This window comes from Euwallacea similis, chromosome 15, assembly GCF_039881205.1.
Source record: "Euwallacea similis isolate ESF13 chromosome 15, ESF131.1, whole genome shotgun sequence".
In the NCBI taxonomy this organism is placed as follows: Eukaryota; Metazoa; Arthropoda; class Insecta; order Coleoptera; family Curculionidae; genus Euwallacea; species Euwallacea similis.
This window is the reverse complement of record NC_089623.1, coordinates 3,839,078-3,865,054: the sequence shown is the minus strand read 5'-3', so window position 1 is coordinate 3,865,054 and position 25,977 is coordinate 3,839,078. Positions and strand designations below refer to the sequence as shown.

The window sequence follows — 25,977 nt, the reverse complement described above, 5'->3', positions numbered from 1 at the left end:
GAAGATACCCCGTAGCTAATGCCCAGCCAAACAACTGTTTTGGGATCGTTAAAACCACCAATAAAACGGTCCAGTACACAAGAGAATTGGGAAATTGGCGTATCTACATAACTATTGTGAATGATTTTAAAGGGGAACTGAATTGGGCCTTAGGACCTCATCATGTCCTTAAACTAAAAAAATAAAATAAAATAACAAAAACTCACATTGTAAAGAATTTTATATACAATGAAAAACAGTACGAAGCTACCACAACCATTTTGATTGTTTTTCGGGGCCCCTTTTAGATTTACGGTGATTCTCTATCTCAACCCCAGCTCCGGTTAGGGGATTTCTGGGAATCGCTGATGCAAATACCTTTCCATCTTCCTGGTTTGGCACTGATAATTTCGAGGGCTTCTTACTGGGATTGCTATTAGGATCGGATCCTCCCGCAATAACCTTCCTTTCAGGTCTCAACCTTATCCCTTCAGGACTGAATTGCTGGCGCGAAATAACGTTATCGGATCTAAATGAGTCCCCCTTTTCTAACTTTAATTTTTGAATTTCTTCTTGAATACTTTTCAGCTGGTAATCGTCACTGTGCTCTTCCTTGGTATTGGAATTTTTCATCTGGACTCTTTTTGATGACGAGCCATATTCAAAGCTGGAAGAACTTGAATGGAGATTTCCTCGGCGGCGCAGCTTAGGTAAGTGGTGTAGGCCGTTGGCTGAGAATATTTGAGTTCCATCACTATCCCCTTTTTTCTGCTCTTTCAAACAAAATATATCACTTTCGTTACGCATTATATCGGATTTATTTGGAAATTAACGAGTGTGGTGTAAGGTGAGACAAAATTGACTGGCGTTAATGTCAGTGAGTCAGACTTGGTTGTACAGGTAAGTAATAGGGCAGTAGCTGGTATCTCACCTTATTAATATAGAAATGATTATTGTTTGTAGTACTTTTTCATTTATTACCATCTTTTGAAATATTTGGCGAATTATCGAACCTAGATCACTGCCAAAGATGGAGTCTTTCATAATCAAGTTTTATTAAAAAAACGTCTTCGGGAGCAGATATTCTCAAAAAGATTCTCACAGATTTCTATAATTGAAATTCCCTAACAAATTCCTCAGAAAATCATTAAAAAGACGCATTTTTGGAAAATGTATGAAGGATATTGGGCACTTCGCAAGTTCTTCTTTCGTATCCCGACTTTTGAAATAAATGTTCTCAGGCACTTTTTCTTGAAGTTCTTTCTTCGTCAAATTCTATTTCAAAAAGTTTTTCAAAAGCAGAAACATATACAAAGATTGAAAATTATCTGACGAATTTATGAGGAGTTTAAGACACAACGAACCATCATACCTCATGGACCGCATTTGCTGAATAAACGTCGTTAAATTGAGGTGTTTTTCCCTTTAAATAATCAATAAATTGTCTTTTTTTTTTCATTTTCAAGTCCTTTAAAATCAATATCGTCGAATCTAAACTAAGCTTTCCTACTGATTACGGTTAACCATACTTCTGTGCTCCTGCAGATTCCTTTCAGTAAACATGGATTCAGTGGTGCAAACAATATTTCCAGATGAAATATCATTTTTCTTTCTTTAACCTTCTACATAGCTTCAGATCTAAGAACGTCCAATTGAATTGTTCTGGATTGAAAGAATTTCTGGAATTACTTCTCAAAAGTTCTTCCATGGTGCGAAAAATATAAAATTTTCTAAAAATATCAAGTTTTTAATTGTTTTCCTTGAATGAACTTTCTTTTCAATAATTGTACTCCATATCTCTTGGAAAATATCAGTCTAGCCGCATTTTCTTAATAAAAACTTCGCATTTCCCATAATTTTCCATAACGTTAATTTCGTTTCATCGAAGAATTCACAAGTCTGATGATAGATTAATACTCATGTTATCCGCGATTTTTTCTAACTCTTAACTTTTTTTTCATGAGACCTTGTCAGCAAAAAAGGAAACGGAGAATTCACAAAAATGCCCAATTTTCAACCCCGCTTAAGAAAGAGAGTTACTTTCTCCTTATGAAGAAATTGTGAGATGAGCTATAAACGAAGAATATTTTAAAAGTATTCATTTCTTCGGTAAATGTCATTCCCGAAACTTATCCTTGTTCAAAAGTTTCGTTTAAAGAACATAATTACTTTTCAAAAGCAGAAAATATTATAGATTAAACATTTGATCGACCGTACTCAATTCTTCTATATCTCCTTTGACTGCAAACACGAATTTTTTATCATAGAAAGAAGTCGAAAATTTTCCACCAGAAATTGGTAAATTTGAATTCTATCTAGCGTGAATGATAAACTCATCATTCACGTTAGTTAGCATTTCTTGTCGTGTAAGTATCAATAGTAAGCATTATCATGTATTTAGGAACTAGTACGAAACTACTATGTTTTCATAGTCTCGGACAAAATTATTCTGTATATAAATTTAAAATGTAAAGAATGAAGATTTAATGGAAAAATGCTTTTTTGATGGCTGGATATTTTCTAAATAGCTTCTATTTGAACTCGAACTAAAAAAATTATTATTTCATTTTCATTTCATTCATTTAGTAGTTTTACTTTACAGTCTAAATTGAATTACCTCGACGTGAACGCATATAACAGATACTTTTCTACAGTATTCATAAACAGATCTAATACCGAAATCTTACCACTTCTGACCTTGACATTATGGAAATAAAATTGGTTTCGGAAACGCAATAAAAAAGTCAACACACAAGATGAATGAGAAGAACATCCCGAGTTAACAGGGTGGGTAGGCCAGGTGTCAGAGACACAATAAGCCCCGTGAAATCGCCCCACGCCCAACGTTTAAGGGGATTTACCCATGTGATTACGCAAGTATGAATGCAAAACGACCGATTTTTCTGTCGCGTTTTTGTAATTGATTGTAAAGGGGAGATTAACTTTGGGACAGTTAGATCCTAATAAATTTTACTTTTATATCGATGCCTTTCGGTGGCGAATTCGTTTCCCTTGGAGGTCTGTAGTGAGAAATTGTATGCTTCAATGACTGGCGGCTAATAAAAAGTTGCCAGTATTAAATTTCAGGACTTGGAGCATTCCCCAAAAGAGAAGGCTCATTAAGTTGCAACCCCAACCAGGAAATTGCCTTCGTTGTTTCGCAATATGTCAGGCAGAGTAAACAGTGACGTCAGGTTCGTAAACAATCTTATTATTAGAAGCGTGTTACAGCTAGGGGGGTTTACATTAACTAGTTATGCTGCGCACGATAACTGCTGCCTATTATCTTTATTATTTAGTTTTTTGTGCAATGAAGTTTTAAATAATCAAGGAAAACAAAGAACCTAAGGGTTCGCCCAAGAATATTAGGGGCGTAGCTCATCGTCAGTGTTGGTAGGCAGAAATTAATTATTTCTTTCATTAGTAGAAGTTTATTAATTAAGGAAGCGCTTGAGATTCGTCTTATTGTTTGCTCAGCGTCATCTCAACCCTTTTGGCACGGATGAGAGCAACTTTAAAATGGAAACTTTTAGGAGAACGGCGAACGCCGCCATTCCGCGGCACAAAAACAAAATTAATTATGAATTCCCTCCTCCTCTTCCATCTGCTTGCCACCCCTTTTCCCGGTCAGGGATGTTTGTTTCATGGTTAGGAGAAATTTTCGGTTATTATCTTTCCCGAAGGGTATTATTCACAATTATGATGATTACATCATCGTAATAATTATTATCTGTCTAAATTCATAAATAATGAAGGTTTGGAGTCAAGTAATTTAATTAAAACATTGACAAAGCTTGACATGAATGCGATAATTGGATGAAGCAAGGAATGCAGGAGAAACAACGATATTTCGTTTTAGCGCTTTTTGAAATATCTGTTATCATTTGGAATTATTTAACTATTTGATTGAAATGTACAGGGTTGGTCATATTTAAAAATATTTAGACGGCGCCTACTACTTTTATTATTAAAAAAAAAGAAAAACTTTAAATACCAAAGTTCTAGGGTTTATCCTAAATCGCCAGAAAATATCACATAATACAACAGATGAATATTGCAAAGTTAAAAAAGGACACAAAGTCGGTAAATTTATAATGGAGCAGCCTGTATATTTTATAAAAATTGAATAGACCTTTATTTTCTATTGTCAAAAATATGTAACATGTTGGCAATTGATTTAGCCGTTTAAAATACGAAAATAAAAAGTAAAAACTGGAACTAGCAGGAACTGGCATGTAGCGCTGATACTCCATTTACGTTTGAGCAACATTATTGTTGTTTTTGTAATGCAAGCAAATTATTTCGAACTATTCTTCTTCTGTTTAACCTATTTTACGGATAGAATGAAGAAAATGTGACAGCTGAATAAAGGAAAGTTACTAATGACTTTCGGTTTGTTTATCCGTGGCAATTACGATTTAGAAAAACAATGTAATATACATATGTTTTTAAATTCAAATACCACAAAAACTATTAAACCAAATGTCAACATGTTATAGATTTTTGAAATCAGAAAATGAAGGTCTATTCAATTTTTACAAAATGTACAATATGTTTCATTATAAATTTACCGGTTTTGTTTTTTTTTTAACCTTGCAACATTCATCTGTAGTGTTACGTAACATTTTTTGGCGATTTCCGATAAACCCTACAACTTTTGTATTTAAAGTTTATCTTTTCTTTTTAAATACCAACAGTAGTAGGCGCTGTCTAAATATACAGACCAATCTTGTACCTTGAACGACGGAATGTGCCGAAATTAAGATAAAATATCGCAAAAGCTTATGTGCTTGTATCTCATTTCAAATATCTTTACGCGAAACATATACATACATATATATATATATAATATATACGCATTAAAATAGCCTAAAGCTCAGTACAAATGATGCGAGTGATAAGTTGCTTGAGCAAAGTTGGAACAATTTTGATTCCCATGTTCTGTCGCACAATCATTCATACTAGGCGATTTATCTCATGAAATTTTATAGTAACCAAACTATTACAAACCTTCCAGCATGCAAAATCGACATTTTAATGAGTTTTCCTCCTACTTCTTGCACTTTTCTTGTGTCATCAAATATAAAATGTAAGTTCCGGGGTAATATAATGGGGAAGTAACCAAATAGCATAAGAATAGAATATGTATATTTAGGTATATCCTTTACACATCCATTTTTTTACGTTCACTGTCTATGTCCTGTTATTTTCTGACATTGTTTTTAATAGTTTTTCTAGTATCGGTTTGAAATCAATCTAAATGAATCGACATTCATACAGTTTAGCATGTCCAAATTTTTAGTCATTTTCAATTAATTTGAGGCAGCAATAACTTCAGTTTATGCGTAGAATTCACGTATGAAATACATATAGGGTGTCAGTTTGAAAACTTCTTACCCTATTATCTCGAAACGAAATAGATTTTTTAAAAATCGCCGAAATACATCGATTTTGTTATCGAGAGGGAACAATTTCTACATAGAATTCACTGCGCCTCTTTCAACTCTATCCCTCAAAACCGCCCTCTCAAATATCTTAAATGATAAAGAGGCTTAAGTGATATATCATTTTAAAAGGCCTTTCATTTTCTACATTTTGGTACCTCATTTGTTATTGTCTCGTTATGAAGTTAAACGTCTTTGATAATTTAAAATTTATTTTTCCTATTAGTGTTTTGATAGCGCCAACATGTCTTACGATTACGTAATTGTTATAATAAACTTCTGCATAGCAGTATTAAATTATAAAACAAATAATTTTTCTTGTTATTGGTCTTAAAGAAACACGTTGAAAATTGGATTTCCTATTTTTAACACTTTTAGTTTATTAGATGTTTGAAATGTTCTTCATCATTTTCTAAACAATAATAAAGGCTATTTTGAAACTCATCCCTGACATTTTCAAATACCGCTTCCGGAATAGCCCTGCTTGTCTCTGTGATTCTTCTTTTCAAATCGTCAATATTATCAGGCTGGGTTTTGTAAACAACCGATTTTATATGCCCCCATAACAAATAATCTAACGGCGTTAGGTTTGGTGGTTTTGCAGGCTATTCTATCGCTCCCCTTCTACCAATCCATTTACCGGAAAATCGGTCATCCAACTATTTTCGCACTAGACGAAAATAATACGGTGGAACTCCATCTTCCTGAAAGTATATTTAGACTTCTTGCAAGATTTTTCCACCAACTTGATCTTCCAAATGATTTGTTATTAAAGCATCAATTCCGTTTTCAAGTAACTTTAAGCACACCTTTCCAGTTAAGTTTTTCTCAATAAACAAAGATTTTATAATGGCATTTCCGAGACTACTTTTTTCTGGCCACTATGTAACACCCTCTCTAAAAACGAAGGGTTTTTGTTAGTCCAATATCGGCAATTCTGTTTATTGGCCCGATCATTAACAGGTACACTCATAACCGAAGCAAATGTTTGTTAAAGAAAATTTGGTTATTATTAATTAAGTTAGTCATGGTTTGGCAAAAATCGATTCTTCTATGAAAATTTTCGTCATAAAGTTCCTGTAGAATTTGCATTTTGTAGGGATTAAATTTATTTAATTTCTGTGCTTTTTGTACAGTTTCATGTGTCATTCCAGTTTAACCTCCCACCGTACGAGGTGAATTGCTGGGTTCTGCAACAAAGATTCCCAGAATTTCTATTTAAGCTACTTCATTTAAAACACGTTGAACAACTTTTTTTTGTTTGCAATAGAACCTGTTTCAGTAAATTTTTGTTTCTAAACTCTTCCTTGCTTCTCATAAATAAAAATAATTTCAGTTATTTGCTGAATTGCGTACACCATTTTTAAAATTACTCATAATAAAACAGGAATTATGGCAATAAACTTTAATTATCTAATTTGACTACCTAGTGACATCGATCAGTACTACAGATAAGTAAATAATATTTTCCATACAAGGTAATATCAAGATTTATCGAAATGACATTCCATTGCAAACAAAAATAAACAATAAACAAATCATGTTCTACGTAGATGTTTCTTTTCGAGGACTGAGGAAATGTATTAGAATGATAAACATTGGTTTAGTGATTAATGCATTTTTTCCTTTGATGGTCGTCTCGACAAACAATAAGTCAATAGATTAGTAAATAGATGTATTACAACAAATTCCTAATCGTAAGACATATTTGAATAAAAATCTTAGTTTCAACGCTATCAAAACAATAACAGGAAAAATGAATTTAGAATGATTAAAGGCGTTTAATTGATAACGCAACAGTCAAATGTAACAGATAAGGTATCAAAATATAGAAAATGAGAATCCCTTTAAAATAATGTATCACTTAACATCATATACCATTTAAAATATTTGAGAGGGTGGTTCTGAGGGGTAGAGGGTGGAAAGAGACGCAGTGAATTCTTTATAAATATTGTTCCCCTTCGATAACAAAATCAATGTGTTTTCGCGATTTAAAAAAATCTATCCCGTTTTGAAATAATAGGGGTGAGAAATTTTTCAAATAGACACCATATACAGTATGTCCCAAATAAGGATGAACGGCATGGGGATCTCGGAAATAGTAATAAATACAAAATGGTTTAAATTAGGAAAAAGTTATGCATTTTAAAGCAAATTAATAATTTGTTTTTATACTGTATATATAATTTGCTTTAAATTGCGCAACTTTTTCCTAATTTAAACCATTTTGTATCTATTATCGTTTCCTAGGTCCCCATGCTGTTCATCCTTATCTGGGACATACTGTATAGAGAAAATACAGAATTACTTTTACAGTTATTCATAAATTTTTGTCAGTATTTGGAAACGACCTATGCTATAGTAATTTTTATGTAGTTTTAAATGTACAAATTTCCTTTACTCCATCAAGTTGCCAATTTATTTCAAAAAGCGAAAAATGCCTACTTATCTATTGTATGTGGCAATTCCTATTCTGTATGTACCAAAACCTATTCTATGTACCAATTTTTAATATCATTTTTATATACCCATTTTGAATTAACCTTAACCTTTTATATGCATTTAGCAGTTTTGTATGCCGAAATCCCTGTTATTGAATGAAATTACAATAAAGAAATTAATAATTTCTATTAACCCGGAAACCGTAAAAATATACGAAATCAGATATGGTAAAAACAAAGTTTAGTTTTTCAAACAGTTCTACGAGTAGGTTAAAACCATTTATCACCCAAGGGCAGTTCCGGGTCGTTATAGGTTTGGAATGAAATCCCGAAGTTTTTAGTGGGTACTCTTTACGGCGAATCCCTCACTACCCGGTCATCAAAACAACAGACCAAATGTTTTTTTGAAAATTTTCCTCCAGAAAACAAAGATCAAACCATGGACATTTTTGTACATGACTTTTATAGCTCCAATTTCTCTTTACCGATTCTTTCAAACCGCTAATTTGATTGAAGAATTCAAAAAGTGGTACTTAGCGAAAATTAGTTGAGGGATGGTTCGAAATCTATAGTAAACATTGTTTTTACGCTTACCAAATTTTACTTATTCTTTAAATCCATTGAAAAACAATCGTCGCTGTTGAGTCTTCTACAGTTTTAGAGCTCTAACTTTCTTAGATTTTACATTACTTATTATCGGCATCTTGACTAAAGATGTAACCTGTAATTTTCCTCTCTGCCAAAAAAAAAGAAAATTTAAATCCTTAGGATCTTTTTGTTCTGTAAGCTTATTTGAAGAAATTAAAAAAAAAGACCTTACTTAACTATAAATCAAACTTAAATTTTATGGTACTGGTTGATGCACAATGGGACTTTCTGTAGACATTTACCTACAAGGCACCCCAGTAACAATACTAAAATGGTGTGCGCACTAGGGGGTAAACTACATAGCACATACCAGTGGCAGATTTAAAAATCATCGTTTTTAAATGGTGTCTAATTTTAATTATCCATCAATTTTAGTGAGATCTTTGAGCCTGTTAACATTATGAATTCGATCAAATGGTTGTCGCCATACCAAATTTGATAAAGTGTTCCTTTTTTTGATGAATAAGGAATAACATTAGTTTATATTATCTAACACATTGCTGTTATTTTGGGGTCAAAAATTTAATGGAAATTCAATATTGGGCCTGTCTGAAAAAAAAATCTATTATCTTTGCAGCTTTACTTCAGGGTCCCTATAAAAAATACTTCAATTTCTTTACAATGAGGAATGTTTAAGCTATCTATCAACGACATTAGAGATATTCTGTTTTTTCCAAATACCTCAGAAAGTATTCAGAATTTTACCAGTTGTAAAATTAAATATAAGTAACAAAGGTAAACAGTGGCTAGTAACTCTTCAAAATTGGGTTTTGGTTTAGATTATTAATTTTAATATGTTTAATTGATTAATTAAATTATTACTTTTCACAAATCAGGATTATGTGGAAGGAGACACATATTTAAAATGTTCTGGTTACTTGTTTCTGCGTCTACTCTACTGTCGATATACAGGGTGTTCATTAAAAATACTGGAAACATTCAAAGGATTATTTCCTGGACTATTCTAAGAATATTTTGTCCTTTAACGATTTTTGAAAAGCCTCTTTGTTCTGAAGATACAGACCAAGATTTTCGATAATGGCAACATTTTATAACATGTAAAGCTTCCCAATCTACAAGAACTGTCGTACCTCAAGTGAAATAGTCATTGTGAGGCCCATCTCGACTAATTCATTTCTTGAAAAATTCGCTTCATCGGTAGAAAGAATCGTCGTCGAAGTGAACCTCACTTATGGCCTGATCGATCCTCAGACTTAAACCCCCTGAATTACTCCAGTGGAAAACGTGCAAGACTTGAAAAATCTGATTATGTTGGGTGTAACTCAATAAGGAGAGACCCTGGTGTTTTTGAAAAAGTTCAGCAGCCAATGAGCAGAAGATTAAGTTCTTACATCTCACATTAGCTAGAAGTGGCCATTTTCCACAGTTTTTGTAGATTAAGAAAATTTGCACATAATATTTAGTATTAAAATATTGCTATTATCGAAAATTTGTCTTATCTGTATTTTCGGAACAAAGAGGCTTTTCAAAAATCATCAAAGGACAAAATATTCTTAAAATAGTCCAGGGAATAACCATGTTTAATGGACACCCTGTATGTATATAAATGTTTAAATGAACTTAGGCACTTATCTAGTGATAGTATACTTATACCTGCCTATTTAACTAATCGTTTTATGAATAAGTCAATATATTTGTCAAAAATTGTAAGAGATTGATTTACTGGAAGTGCGAATCATGTTGCACCCACAAACCCGAACCGACCACCTAAGGCTTTTGTCGGTTCTCCTACACTTTGCGGTCGGGGAACTTTGACATCTATTTTTGAGATTTAAAAGGGTGTATTTAGTCTCAAATTTATAACTTCTTTCTCAATACCGGAGTCATATATTTTCAAATTAAGTAAGATTTATTACCATAATAATTCTATTCACCATTCGTTGTTCACTAACAATCAAGTATATCATAATTATATAGAGCTTCAGAAACACTTAGCATTTAATTCATGAAATTCTCTTCCGAATATACAGAGTCATTCACGGTAAGTATACCATTAAAAGTTTACGTGGTTGTAATATACTAGTTAGAGGTCTAAAATTTTGTATACCGATGTAATAGAGTTTGATCTGTTCAATTAAAATATTGGTATCATTGCGACGTTACCAGATCTATGTGTAATTGACAACAATACGTATGTACATTATGCAACATAATTTCTAGATAATTTTATACCAAGATGCATTCATGCAATGTAGATTAGGAAATTTTGCATTTATGCATATTGTCTTCCAATTAGACTTTCAATACACTTGTTATGTTATATACGATAATTGGCTGTTAATGAATATGGATCGTAACCCCTACAACTAATTTTAAAAAAGAAATTGGAAGGAATGAAATACATAAGTAGTACATTTCACTTATACGCCAACTATGCCATATCATATTTTAGTCTATCTTGACAATTATAATATAAAGGATTGGAAAAGTTTGGAATAGAATTAATATCTTTTCCACAAGTGGCTTAAAAAAAAATGCTGAAACACGTGAATTGAATTTGAGTTGTGCGTATTTTTTGGCAATAAAATGGAATATTTGCCTTCAACTCCTTAATACAATACTACCCAATTTTTTTTAATGGAAATATATGTCGTGTGTGGGCTCGTTGAAAAGCTCGTGAAAAATTGAATCTTACCATAACCTTTTTTTGGTTATGTGATTATTAGGAATTAGAAAAAAAACTCTTTTAAAAACAAAAAAATGACGAATATCTTCTTAGTCCTATCTACAGGTTATTTAACGTAGCAGATGTTGAAAATGTCCTCCACCCTCTACTTGGCATGCTCTCAGTCGATGATAAAAGCCCTCGATGGAATTTTCAATGGTCTCAGTCGATATGTTATTTGATTCCACTTTAATTTTGGCTTTTAGGTTTTCAATATGAGCCGACCTATTTTTTTTTTTTTTTAATTTAATATTATAGTGCCTCGACTGCATTGGTCATTGGCACTCGGTACAATGTTTTATATAATCAGTAAGTTACACTATATACAATTATATATATCGATATCTTTTAGGAAGTCAATGACATTTCTTTGATTTTCTATCACACTGAGATTCTCCCGTAGGTCTGGTTTTATTCTATGTAGAGTTCGGCTTTGGCTATATTGGGGGCAAGTTATCAAGATGTGCTCGCATGATAGTGGGGTATTACAGGTTATGCAGTTAGGGGGCCGACCTATTTTGATAAGCCTTATCTTTCAGATATCATGAAAGAAAGTAATCTAATGGCGTTAAGTCTGGGGATCTGTGTGGCCATTTAATTACGCTACGTCATTCAATCCAGCGACCCGCAAATATTTCATCAAAATATCCTCTGACATTAATAACAAAATGTGGGGAACATTGTCCGGTTGAAACCAAATTTTTTCAGTCGGATTTATTTCGTTGGGAAAAATAATAGCTAGAGCAGGCACCAATTCAAAACTCAAAAAGTCTAAGTAGCGTTCAGCTGTAAGGTTTTCTTTAAAAAAGAATGGCCCTATAATTCGGTTGTTAATGATATCTGCCGATATATTTACTTTTTAAGGGTGCTGCATATCAACTTCACATATCCAGTACGAATTTTCTTAACGCCAAAAATGATAATTGTGCCTGTTAACCACTACATTTAAATAGAAAGGTAGCTTAAAATAGTAATAAAAAATAATAAAAGGTCGAAAAGAGTATGTACAGTGGAAACCCATTATTTTCATCATACCGTCTCATCATTTCCTCACAAAAGTGCAAATATCTGTCACAGGCATATTCCAAAAGCTACCTAATATATATATATATACAGGGTGTCCCTAAAAGATGTGTACAACGCTCTACCACGTAGAGTACAGTTCAAAATAAGTCGATTTAACTACACTTGCCTTAGTGCCTTAGTTAATTAATAACCGAGATACAGGGCGTCAAAGGTGGAAAATTAAATCACATTTTCTTTAATATATTTCTACTGCTTCGAAATAACTTCAGGAAATTTTGTATTTCGGAATTTCTCGGGACCAGAAATCCAAATTTATCGTCGATTTCGTTGTATCTCCTAGGGGGCGCCACAAGTAGCTATTTCAATACATTTAAGTCGCCAATACTTTTTTGTGTCACGGTGTACGTCACTTTGAGTTTCAGAAATGTTTTTCCCACCTTTTTTACTTAAAAAAAGTATACCATGCTAATATCTCTAAAACCAGCCGTTTTCGACAAAATGGCATTCTAAGTTATAAACGCATAAAATATCAAGTCGTAATACATGACATTTAAGGCAGTTGTTGTTATTGCATTGTTTTAAATGGCACTTCGAAAGTTTCAAATCATTTTTTTTCTTTTTTATGTGATTTCCTGATATCTAAATAGTACTAATAGTAGTACGTCATTACAAAATGTCCAATGAAAGGTACAGTAATGCAGAAATGACGGATATGTTGTTAACATACGGGTTTTGTCGAGGAAATGGTCGGAAATCTGTAAGGACATATCATGATATGTTTCCAAACAGACGCATTCCAAACCATCAAACATTTGCAAGAATCGAAAGACGGCTTCGTGAAACAGGCAGTTTGGCTCCTTATATGGTTAATTGTGGACATCCTCGCACTATAAGGACTTCCGCTGCAGAAGAACAAATTTTAGAGCGAATTAATGGAGAACCGTCTATAAGCTGCAGGAGATTGTGCTTAGAACTAAACATATCTAAAAGTGTGATAAATCGTGTTACAAAGGATTACTTGCTACATCCTTACCATTTACAAAAAGTTCAAGAGCTTTTACCAGGAGATATCCAATTACGACTTGATTTTTGTTCTTTCATAAATGACCAGAGAACGCAGGATATGTTTTTCCACAAAAAAATTTTGTTTACAGATGAGGCGTGTTTTACTAGAACTGGAATATCAAATATTCATAATGAACATGTCTATGCCGAGGTAAATCCGCATACAGCCAAAGTACGACACCACCAAAAGGATTTTAGAATCAACGTTTGGGCTGGAATAGTAGATAATTTCATTGTTGGTCCTGTTATTTTACCTGATCGGCTTAATGGAGAAAATTATTTAAATTTTCTGAAAAATACGATGCCAGAATTGCTGGAAGACTTAACTTTAGCTCTGAGGCAAAAAGTATGGTTTATGCACGACGGAGCTCCTCCTCATCATTCTGTTAATGTTCGAGCCTTTTTAAATCAGCAATATCCAAACAGATGGATTGGCAGAGGTAACAACGCTCCAGTACAATGGCCACCACGCTCTCCAGATATGACACCTATGGATTATTTCTTTTGGGGAAGCTTAAAAGAAAAAGTTTATTCGACATCTGTAAATAATAGAGATGATCTGTGGCAAAGGATTCAGCAATGTACAAATGTAATTAGAAATGATAAAGAAGTTTTTCAAAGACTACAACTTAATTTCTTGCATAGAATTAATCTATGCAGGCGTCTAGGTGGCAGTCATTTTGAACCAGTTTTAAGGAAAGTTAATAATAATTAGTTATTTATTATAAATTGTAATTGAACTGTAATTAAACTGTTTTCTTTAAAGAAATTATTTTTAATAACTGATTGTTTCTACTATTAAATGTTTTGTTTATGTTTTATGCGTTTATAACTTAGAATGCCATTTTGTCGAAAACGGCTGGTTTTAGAGATATTAGCATGGTATACTTTTTTTAAGTAAAAAAGGTGGGAAAAACATTTCTGAAACTCAAAGTGACGTACACCGTGACACAAAAAAGTATTGGCGACTTAAATGTATTGAAATAGCTACTTGTGGCGCCCCCTAGGAGATACAACGAAATCGACGATAAATTTGGATTTCTGGTCCCGAGAAATTCCGAAATACAAAATTTCCTGAAGTTATTTCGAAGCAGTAGAAATATATTAAAGAAAATGTGATTTAATTTTCCACCTTTGACGCCCTGTATCTCGGTTATTATTAACTAAGGCACTAAGGCAAGTGTAGTTAAATCGACTTATTTTGAACTGTACTCTACGTGGTAGAGCGTTGTACACATCTTTTAGGGACACCCTGTATATATATATATATATATAAGCTAAAATATACCTTACATGGGTGGCATTTTTCTGTTTTCAAAAACCTCCCAATCATACGTCTAGGCATATAATTTTGAGCCAATGAAACCGTTGACACATGCAGATCTTCCTGCAGAAATAAGGCAATGTCCAATTTTTGATTGTCATCTACAACACGTGGCCGACTACTTCTAAACAAGTCGTTCACTGTACCATGTTCCTTAAATTTGTGGAATATCTCACTAACAGTAGCCTGGGAAATTTGTTTTTCCGAATATTTTACATTAAATAACGCGCACACTTCATTTTAACTTCGCATTCTATCCCCACATCCCAGAAGTATCAATACTTCGATACTTCACTTTTCTGACAATACCATTTGTTTTAGCAATTTTAAAGAGAACACCTTGAGAGTATACAAATTAATAAACTAAACATTTCAAGTAAATTTTACACAAAAATGCTACAATTTTAAAACGGAATAGAAAAATGTGTCGTTTATCGAGGCAATAAACTTGGCGCAAAAAATGTAGCAATTTTTTTCCCTTTTGAAGTACATCTTGATATGCTGAATACCACTTCGCTTGTTTATTTATTTTTTTGGTGTAAAATAAAGACTCATTCAAAATTAAAGACAGCATATCGATTTTTATTGGGGTTTACTATCGTCTGGGAGCGTACCAAGTAGAGGGTGAAGGATATTTTCAGCATCTGCTACGTTAAATAACCTGTAGATAGAACTAAGAAGGTATTCGTAGTGTTTTTGTTTTTAAAAGATTTTTTTATTTCCTAATAACCACATAACTAAAAAAAGGTATGATAAGATTCCATTTTTCATGAGCTTTCCAACGAGCCCATACACGACATATGTTTCCATTTAAAAAAAAGGTTGAGTAAGGTTGTAGTTAAGGGGTTGAAAGAAAATATTTCATTTTAATGCCAAGAAATACGTAAAACTCAAAATCAATTTACGTTTCAGCGTTTTATTTTATGTCGCTCGTTGAAAAGGTATTAATTTTATTCCGGACTTTCGCGCAGCCCTGTATTACTGCTCTTCATATCTTTAGAAGTTTATACTAAGGATAAGCTGTTACTATCATTGTGTTTTCTATAATGATTAATTGACCATATCTATCACATTAACTGCTTTTCATAGTTTATTGTTTTAGTTTCATAATCGTTCTAAATATCTTCAATTCTATTTTCAAGCTTAACATTTACTGCTCTACATTTAACACATTACAACAAACGTCGTAAAACAAAGATTATTTACAAAGAAATTGGGCAAAGATTAGTCAGTTTAAGTATTTATATACTAATTTACATTTTCAGGTTGACCACTAGATATTACATACTACAGTTACATATAGTACAGATTCATTTAACAGCGTCATTGATTAACAGCTATCTGTGACACCTATTACCTGTGCATACCAGTACCTGTTGATTCGGAAGACCTTCCCAATGATAATACTACAGTTTCATCAAATATTGTTATAACCTATGGTGACCAATAAATTTAATATTCAGATTTTGATAAAAAGGTAAAATCTCCATATGAATATATTTTATGAGCAAATTATGACCTATTTATGAGACTCTAGTTCATATTCATTCAGATCCAGCGAAGATGTTAGTCTTCATGTGGTAAGCATTAATGCATATATCTGTTGTAGTATCTCTGCGACATATTAGTTTCCTTTACATGACATCTAAAATTTTGTTTATTTTTGAATGGATAGTACTAACATATTATTTTAGAAATATGCAGAGTGGAAAGTTTAACTGGAGCAAATTCTGTAACTTACTAAATAAAGGTTTGTTGCAAAATTTCTGAAACATATCAATTTTTATTTTCATGAAGCACATTACAAAGAGGGTTGTTTATTTTTAAAATTATTTGGGGACTTGCAGTAACTCCCTCTTTTATTTAATGTAGATAGGTTAGTTAACTCTTTAATTTTAAAGCTTTTTCAATTGCAAATTCAATTGCGTATACACCTACTACTAAGAAAATGTTTAAAAAACTACTTTAAGGCAAAAAATGTTCAAAGTAACCTCCACCTTGTTGCTCACATTACCCTAATCGATAATAAAGGATATTCTGAATATTTTGTAACACTTCCGATATTAGTTGCCTAATTTCATCCCTGATTATTTGTTGACACTCAGCGATGTCGTTAGGTTGTATATAAAACCAACGACAATAAACCTTGTTTTTTAGATATCCCCATGAAAAAATCTAGTGGGGTCAGATCGGGTGATCTTGCTGGCCACTCAATTGGGTCTCTTCTTCCGATCCACTTATTCGAAAGTGCTTCGTTGAGATAAGTCTGTGAATTTTAAGCAAAATATGATGGTACCCCAAATTATTGGAGAATAAAACTGTTGAAGCAGCAACCAGTTCTTGGAGTATAATTAGGTATGCCCTTCCGATTACATCTTTATTGAAAAATACAGAACCTACTATGCGATCCCCATTATTCCAGGCCAGTTTGTTTTTTAAGGCCTTTGAGTATGGCATCCACGTATCGAGTGAGGATTTTCGTCGACCCAATAACGGCAAATGTGTCGATTGGCCTATCCACGTAATGTGAACGTAACTTCATCAAAAGACGCTACCCATTCCAAAGCAATTTGCCCAGCATAGATAGAAGCCACAATTCGCTTGTAAAATTCGAGTCTGCGGCCAGTATCATCTTCGTTAAAGTCAAGCAGGTTTTACATCTAATATGGGTGGTTTTTGGCTTCTTTCAGAATTTTTAAAACGCTTATGTGACTGACACCGTGAATGCGAGCTATTTATTTAACTTAAGTAACAAGATTTTCTTCAACTTCCAACATGTTCAATCGGTTTTTTTCGTTTATTTTTAACGACCTTTGTCGAGGAGCATCCCTCACGTGGCCCAACTCCCGATATTGAGTTTCGATTTTGCTAATCGTACGATTAATTGCAGCCAATTCTGGATGAACTTCAGCAAACAAGTGAACGACTTCAGTCTGTTTTCACTTCTGTTCCTATATACGATCATCATTAAAATTTTGATACGATGTGTCTCGGTTAAATAAGGCATTTTCTTATTTTTCATTTTTAATTTGTATGTTGAAATGTAAACAGGTACTAACAAATTAATCACATTCGGTTCAAATTGGCCAAAAAACTATCGAGCAACTTTGATAAGGTATGACATTAAAGGCTATTATAACTTATCAAGTAAGAAAAAAGTATACATTAAAGTTGTTTCAGTAAACATTTCCCTATTTATTTTTCTCCGACACATTGCTTATAAAAAGTAACAAAAAATCCGCAATTGTATTTGCAATTGAAAAAACTTTAAAATAAAAACTTCATCAACTCACCTACATTGAAAAAAGTTAGGGTAGCTGCAACTCCCCAGATAATAAAAAAAAATAAACAAACCTCTTTGTGTAATACTCCATTGAAAATAAAAATTAATATGTTTCAGGAATTTTGCGACAAACCTTTATTTATTAAGTTACAGAATTTGTTACAGTTAAACATTGCCTATAATAACATTACCTAAATTAAGGATCATATGTATTAAAAAAGTTATTTCGAATGAGACTTTTTAAACAAAAATTCATATTTGCGACACTATAGGAACGAGGTCTTACAATTGTATTCAATTATTAATAAAACACAGATTGTGCCCATTCCTTAGGACAATGGGAACTGAAACAATATAGGTATACAGGGTGATTCAGAACTATAGGACCAAACTTCTATGAATTATTCACTGCAACAATAGAAGACATCTGAGTATAGGAACCCATGTTCGGAAATAATTTCCTAAGGCGTTACAACCTTATGATGTTTTAAGATAGTTATGTGTAAAAATTAGTTTTATCTAATTTTAGTACGTTTGATTTTAATTTGTTTGCACAAAATAATACTACAGTAATTGTTCAAAAGATCCTCCTTCAACTTGAACGCACCTGTTAAATATTTGGATCGTCAGTTCGAACAACATTGGATCGGCAGAGATGGCCCTGCTTCGTGGCCCCCTAGATCACCCGACCTAACACCTTTAGATTTCTTTCTGTGGGGATATGTAAAGTTTCTGGTTTATACCATATATATATGTTAGTGGAAACAGAGCAAGACCTGATTGCATGAATTACTGCGGCATTTGAGGTCGTGCAAAACGATTATCGAATTTATTATTATTAAAATTATGAAATAATAAAAATTTTCCACTTAAAATAGTTACTAAAATTTTTGATGAAATGCTTATGCTATAACATTCAAAAGGCCATATTAGATCAGGCACGGCATAGCTTTTGCCATCGTATGGACTCAAAGCAATATTCACTCGGGTTATGGAATAATCAGAATATTTATTCAGATATTAAATTTTGTGTATCTAATTGATTTTAATATCAATTTTTAAGACATTTAACATGATTACTGAACGTGACCTTACTTTTTGTAATATATTCCTTCACACCTGGCTCTAACACCTGGCCAACAAAACCAATCATGGGCGTACTGCTATTCTCAGTATTCCATAATTTTTTAATTTATTTGTAAAATATTGTAAATGCTACTTAAAGAGTCTAGTCTAATCTACCACATACTTTCTATAGTGGCGTTTTGTAACTGCATAAGAAGGCTGATGCATTTACTAGAGAAGGTTATCGATATTAGCATATGAACTGGACAATTTTGAAACGTGTGACAAACGCAATCATAATGAAAGTTATAGGTAGTGGTTTTTGCTAAATTTAGAACCCACATGCCAATATTTAAATATATTTGAAGTATCTTTAATTCACCAGTTACTAGACCTTTAGTAAATATTATATAGATTTTCAACTATGACTTTTGGCTGCTCCATAATGTCCGAACCATTTGCTAACAAGACATTAATTCGACAAATTTTTTCTTAAATCGCTTTAACATTTTTTTAGAACTCGGTGCAAGATTGTTTAAATTTGATCACTCTATGAATGTTTTTCTTCTTTTTCAACTTCGCGGTGTCATGTTCGCTTTTGATTTCTATAGTGTATTCTACGTTTTCTTTTAGAAATGATCCCATTTACGAGTTGCAAAAAGCCACCTCCAGAATATCTTCTTTGTCTGCTTCATCAGCTATATTAAACAAATGTAGGCTCATTTCAGTCCATTCAAATTTAGCGTATGGTAGGACCTGGGACATGTTTCAGCCATACACTGATTATTTAGGTCGAAATATGTAAAATAGAATATAGGTTTACTTAGCATGTCTAAATTTGAGCTTAAAACGTTCTCTTGAATGACACAAATTTTAGACAATTTTCCTCAAATCTAACCCAAGCAAATGAATTTATTTTTACAATTATTAATGTTTAGATCTAGATGTTATATTTTCCAACTATGCTACTAAAATAATTGGAGTTATATTTATTTCCGCACACTATCGGCAAAAAGTGGATAAACATTCAAAATTATCAATAACTTTGCAAAAAATCATTTAAAGGTTTAATCGTCCACTATACAAAATAGATTTAAACTTGTAAATCATATTCCTGTATATGAATATTCATTTTTTAATTTTTTTGCTAAGAGAGAAATAATTTACAAATTCAGTGCGGCAAAAAGTAGAAAAATATTCATTAATAACCTTTTTATATTTAGAATGACTAGTATCTAGTTGCGTATCCTTTATTTTTGATAACATCAATACATCTAGATCTCATTAACTTGATCAGCTTGTCAGTATATTCAGGAGTTATAGAAACCTAGCTTCTTTCAATGCAGAGCACAGTGCGTCTTAATTTTTAAATTTTCCTGTATGTTGTTGACGTAACTGTCTGTCTAATTGATCCCATAGGTGCTCGATGGGGTTCAAGTCGGGACGCTTCGCTGGATATTTCAAAACGCAAATCCCGTTTTCAACGTTTAACGACCCCAGCAGTATGCTTCGGGTTGTTGGCTTGTTGAAATTACCAGCGTAAAGGCATATTTTCCTTCGCAAATGGATACATTTGATATATCTTGATACTGAAACCGATCCATCTTTCCTTATATTCTAATCAAGGGTCCAACACCGCACTCACGAAAACCCGAAAAACATCCCCACATCATAACATTTCCTCCGCCGTGTTCTATTGTTGGTAATGTGTATTTAGGGTCTAACTTATACTGTTTTGGCCGTCTCACCCACTTCATTCCATCTGATCCGAACAAGTTGAACTTGCTTTTGTCTGAGAACAACACAGTCCTCCATTTAGATATATTCCAGTCAAGATGATCTTTTGCAAATTTAAGTTTCGCGGCTGTGTTTTTGGCGGAAATAAAAGGAAGTTTTGCTGGACGCCTGCCATTTAATGCTTAAGCGATATTGAATACTACAAACAAAGAGCGATATTTTTGGAAATTATTTCTTCACTGTAGTGGAAGATGTAAATGGTTTGCTACAACGAATCTTTTCATCAGTGTCTTCAGCGAGGGTTGTTTTTTAGGTCTTCCAGTTTGCCTAATGCTTTTCACTGTTCCATTATGTTTAAAAGATGAAATAATTTTACTTAATACACATTATTTGAGATTGAGCTATCTATCCATTGAAACCTGCTCGCTACTATCGAATTTTTCTGTAATTTTAAATTTAATATCTTCAGATAAAGTATGACCACGCGGCATTTTCAGTATCACTATGTAGAAAAATTGTGGATAATTGTTCAGTTAAATAACAAAAATGTTTCTCTAGTTTTTGCCGCACTGAATTTATCAATTATTCCTTTCTTAGCAAAAAAATTAAAAAATTAATATTCATATACAGGAATATTATTTACAATTGAAGTCAATTTTGTACACAGCACGATTAAGTCTTCAAATAATTTTTTATACAGTTATTGATAATTTTCGATGGCTTCTCCATTTTTCGCCGATAGAGGAGGTAAGAAAATACCCAAAATTCTTAAAATAAAAACGCATGATTGTAATATCACATTGAAATTACATTAAGACATAACGAATGAAAGGGACGCATTAGTTCAACACCATGTGTTGCTATTGCTGAATACGCTGTATTTATTATTGAACTGAAATGGTCCCGGTTTTAGTAATTAAGCAGTAATTAATTATAGACCGCTCGATTTCCAGTACATATCGCCTCTGCTAGGTAACTATATATGAATCGAAGTAGGTTATTCAACAACTCAGTAGGCATAAGAGGAATTATCATAAAATAAACATGGAAGTTAATATAGACACACGGTAAATATCGAATCCAGATATCTTCTAATTACTAAGCTAAAACGAAATCTACCTAATTAGCTTAAAATCCATACTTTGTCAAAAATATTCCAACATATACCTACTTTAACCAGCAATAATGTCAATATTATTCTTCATTTTTCACCGATGCCATTAAGTATTAGTCAACTCAACAGCCATCAGTGTCCTATATCAAATACGCTTTAACGATAAACGATAATTTAACGATAAACCCTCATACTCCAAAATTTTTCCTGTTTCAGCTACGGTTCAAACCTATCTAAAGAGTTATCAAACAAATATTTTATTATTATTATTATTATTATTTGTTACCAAAAAATGTCTTTTCACTCCAGTGAAGGGGAATGGGGGGGGGGGGGGGGATTACTTCATCCCATATACCACAGGTACCAAAAGGATGAGATCCGACATGTTTCGCATGGTGGTAGCAAGTCCTAGATGGCATGGTGTCCTGCCTAATTTCCTAAAAATATGCGCATAGTACGCGCTGTTGCTAAGAGCACCACCGTCTGTGTAGGCCTAAACAGATTTGCGTTCACTCCTAGATCTTTCAGATTAGTCAGAAAATTTTTCGGAATTGTAGACAGGATAACTAGAACTCTGCGCACACTCCTCATGCCCCATCGTTCCCCGATCTGTTCCTGCAAATCCCTGTATTTATGGATTTTCTCATTATATCAGGTTGTTACATAATTTCTGTCGTATTTCATAAGGTAATTTTGCATGTGCAATAAATTTTCTTAAGTTACCTTTAAGACTGCGTTGCTAATTTGATTGTATAGTGTCTTTACTTGTCTCTCAAAGACCACGTCTTCTTCTTCAAATCTTCAAATTTTACTCAGTAGTTTTTAAGATTTGGGGGCTTAAACATGGATGTTAATAGAACTCATCTGAGATATTGCATACTCTACGAGTTTCAAAAGGGCAATAATGCAATTGTAGCTACGAAAAGTTTGTGCAGCGCCTTAAGGGTTACTTTTACCACTGTAGATATTAGAACTGTTCAAATATGATTCGTAAAATTTCGAGCTAAAAATTTTAACCTCAAGGATGAACCTCACACCGGCAGACGCTCTAAATTTAACGACGATACTCTAAAGGCCATAATAATGGAAAACCCATTGATAACCAGCTGAGAGATAGAGGATAAGACGGGCTATGATGATATCACAATATATCGGCATATAAAGACATTAGGGCATATTAAAAAACTTGGACGTTGGGTATCGAATGAAGTCAGCGAAGCCGACCTGATAACCCATATCATTATATAGAGTGTTTAAAAAAAAGGGTTCAGGAATGAAAGGTTTAATTCCTTGGCTCATTAAGAAAATAAGTTCCAATTAACATGGGTCCGCAAACGCACCGTTTTCGAGATACAGAGGGTCAAAAAAAAGAATACTGGTGTTGCTGTCTTTGTTGTTGTTATTGCTTTCTGTTCATGGATATGTAATATTGCAAATGTTATTTAATAGTGTTAACTGTTGTGCTGCCAGTTTGTGCTCATTCTTTTTTACTATGAAAATGCCTTCTTATATTATAAATACTAAGTCAGAGATGGCCGATATGCACTTTAAGTACGGTCGTGCTAATAGCAATACCGCTGAAGCACGGCGATTATACGCAGAGGCATTTCCTAATCGTGCGGTTTTATCAAATAGTATTTTTTCGAAACTACATCAACGATTAAGGGAAACTGGTTCATTTAACATTCAAAAACATGAGGCTGGGTGACAAAGATCGGTGACAACTCCAGAAACTGAAGAACATGTTTTAAGAAGAGTAGAAGAAAATCCGAATATCAGTACTAGAACAATAACAGTAGAGTGAAACATTAATGCTTCTGTACTCTGGAGAATTTTCAAAAACAGCAGCTGTATCCTTATCATATCCAACGTGTGCAAACTCTTTTAGCTCCGGATTATGATTCTAGACTTGCTTTTTGTAGATTCTTGTTAGGAAAACTTGGTCGAAAATCCAAACTTTTTTTTTTTTTTAATTTACTGACGAGGCTATTTTTGCAAACAATACAATAATCAATTTTCACAACAACCATACTTAAGCCGACGAAAACCCTCATACTGTTATGGAGACAAAACATCAACACCGGTATTCTGTAAATATTTGGCTGGGCATTTTTGGAGATTGTTTGATTGATCCAGTGTTTTTGCCAAATCGTTTAAATGGAGAAAATTATCTGCACTTTTTAATTAACACTTTACCCCTGTTGCTTGAAGATGTTCCCTTAATAGATAGAGCTAACCAATGGTTTTTACAAGATGGGGCCCCATCGCATTTTGCTATCGCCGTAGGATGTTCTTTAAATGAAACTTATAACAACAAATGGATAAGACGGGGAGATCCTGTGTCATGGCCACCTAGATTGCCTGATTTAAACCCACTTGACTTTTGCATTTGGGGATATTTAAAACAACTGGTATATTCGAGGTCAATTAATAATGTGGATGAACTACAGCAGCAAATAGAAAATGAGTGCCAAACAATTAGACAAAATCCAGGATTGTTCGAAAGAATAAATGTTTTTTTCGGAGAAGATGTGAATTCTATGTATAAGTGGCAGGTAGACATGTAGAACATATTCTTTAAGTAAGGTAAATAAGTTAAAACTGTTTTTGATCTTGTTTTTTTGACACCCTGTATCTCACAAACGGTACGTTTGCGGACCCATGTTAATAGGAACTTTTTTTCTTAGAATGGGCCAAGGAATCATACCCTTCATTTCTGAAGTCTTTTTTTTAAACACCTTGTGTCTTATTCTTTGCGATCAATGCAGAAGTTTGACCTTTTTTTCGATCAGATAGTTAATGGAGACGAAAAATGGATTACATATGATAATCCGGTAGAAAAAAAGGTCAAATGTTTTCCAAATCAGAAGGCTCCAGCAGTCCCTAAACCTAGTATACACCAATAAAAACGAATGCTCTCTATTTGGTACGTTACGAACTTTTGCCACATAGTCAAAGAATTACCGGTGATATTTACAGTGATCAATTACCACGATTGGATTCAAAAATTAGGGACATACGACCAGCATTAGCCAATTGCAAAGATGTTGTGTTTCAACATGACAACTTCCGACCACACAGCACACCTAAGATTAGATTGAAACTAGACCAACTAGGCTATGAAGTTCTTTCTCACCCACCTGACTATTCAGATGTGGTGCCATCAGACTACTACTTGATTTTCTCACTACAAAATTTTCTAGATGAGAAAAAATTTTATACAGAACATGACATCAATAATGTATTGATAAAATTTTTCCATAAGCTAGGGGGGATCCATAAGCTGCCCATTAATTGGAGACAAATTATTAACAATAATAGACAATATGTTGATTCTTAATTAAATTTCCTTTCAAAGTTATGGAAATTTCAATTTCCTTTATAATACGATAGAAATTATGCAACAACATAATACTTTGCCACCAGATTGTTGTTGTTTGGAATAGCTACGTCGATCAGGGCGACATGTATCAATGTCTTATTCACAAGTATTATATGTGGACTATTGTGAGCTACTGTACAGTCTGTCAGAACCATAGGGTCCCAGTACAGCTTATGGCTTTCGTTCTCCAAAACGGTGGTACTCATAGTAGGGGGACCCTGTCCACTTAAAGGAGCCTCAGCTTATCAGTTAGTTCTCGGTGCAATATCTTGGCCGCAAAGTCGTGTCGCTTATTATACTCCGTCCCTGCAAACGCCTGATAGCATCCGGTGATGTGTTGAATGGTTTCAGATGCATTACATCGATATCTGCATTCATCGTTCTTCACCGTGACGTCCCGAATGGCATGCTTCAGATAGGTCCAGGTTGGCATAAACTGGTATTATATTGCTATCAAGTGTCCCTCGGTTTCAGGGAAGAATTGTCTCGAGGTCAGCTAATAGTTCGACACTTTGGTGTTCATTTGTTCTTGATTAACCTCATGTGGGTGTCTTCCATGTAAGGGCTTTCCTTTCCAGATCTGAACTTTCTCGGTGCTGTTAGGATGTCTGAGCCGAATGTTTCGTTCCCCTAACATAAGTGGTGCCTCGTCACCCTCCTGGCACAGGCTCCGATGAAACGCAGACGTCTCAGCTGTCTATGGAAAAATCGTGTAAAGTTGATTATTTGTTGGTCTAAAAGTTTCTTGAGATCTGTCAGTCCCCTTCCTCCCATTGGTCGAGG

General features: G+C 33.5%; 3 protein-coding genes across 3 annotated transcripts; 2 read left to right on the top strand and 1 right to left on the bottom strand.

The window, feature by feature from the left end:
* Positions 1 to 238: 238 nt before the first annotated feature.
* Positions 239 to 855, bottom strand: LOC136413844 (uncharacterized). The gene has a single exon (XM_066397578.1). It carries the CDS (start codon positions 784 to 786, stop codon positions 247 to 249), a length of 540 nt encoding a protein of 179 aa, XP_066253675.1. The 5' UTR covers positions 787 to 855; the 3' UTR covers positions 239 to 246.
* A 12,042-nt stretch (positions 856 to 12,897) lies between these two features.
* LOC136413776 (uncharacterized) lies at positions 12,898 to 14,004 on the top strand. Its single transcript, XM_066397481.1, has one exon. It carries the CDS (start codon positions 12,898 to 12,900, stop codon positions 14,002 to 14,004), a length of 1,107 nt encoding a protein of 368 aa, XP_066253578.1.
* Positions 14,005 to 24,724: 10,720 nt separating this feature from the next.
* LOC136413775 (histone-lysine N-methyltransferase SETMAR-like) lies at positions 24,725 to 25,152 on the top strand. The gene is made up of 2 exons (XM_066397480.1): positions 24,725 to 24,738; positions 24,792 to 25,152. Exons 1-2 carry the CDS (start codon positions 24,725 to 24,727, stop codon positions 25,150 to 25,152), a joined length of 375 nt encoding a protein of 124 aa, XP_066253577.1.
* The last annotated feature ends 825 nt before the right edge of the window (positions 25,153 to 25,977 follow it).

Excerpts from the sequence above, each read along its gene's own strand:
- LOC136413844 (XM_066397578.1), bottom strand. The coding sequence starts at position 786 with ATGCGTAACGAAAGTGATATATTTTGTTTGAAAGAGCAGAAAAAAGGG.
- LOC136413776 (XM_066397481.1), top strand. The coding sequence starts at position 12,898 with ATGTCCAATGAAAGGTACAGTAATGCAGAAATGACGGATATGTTGTTA.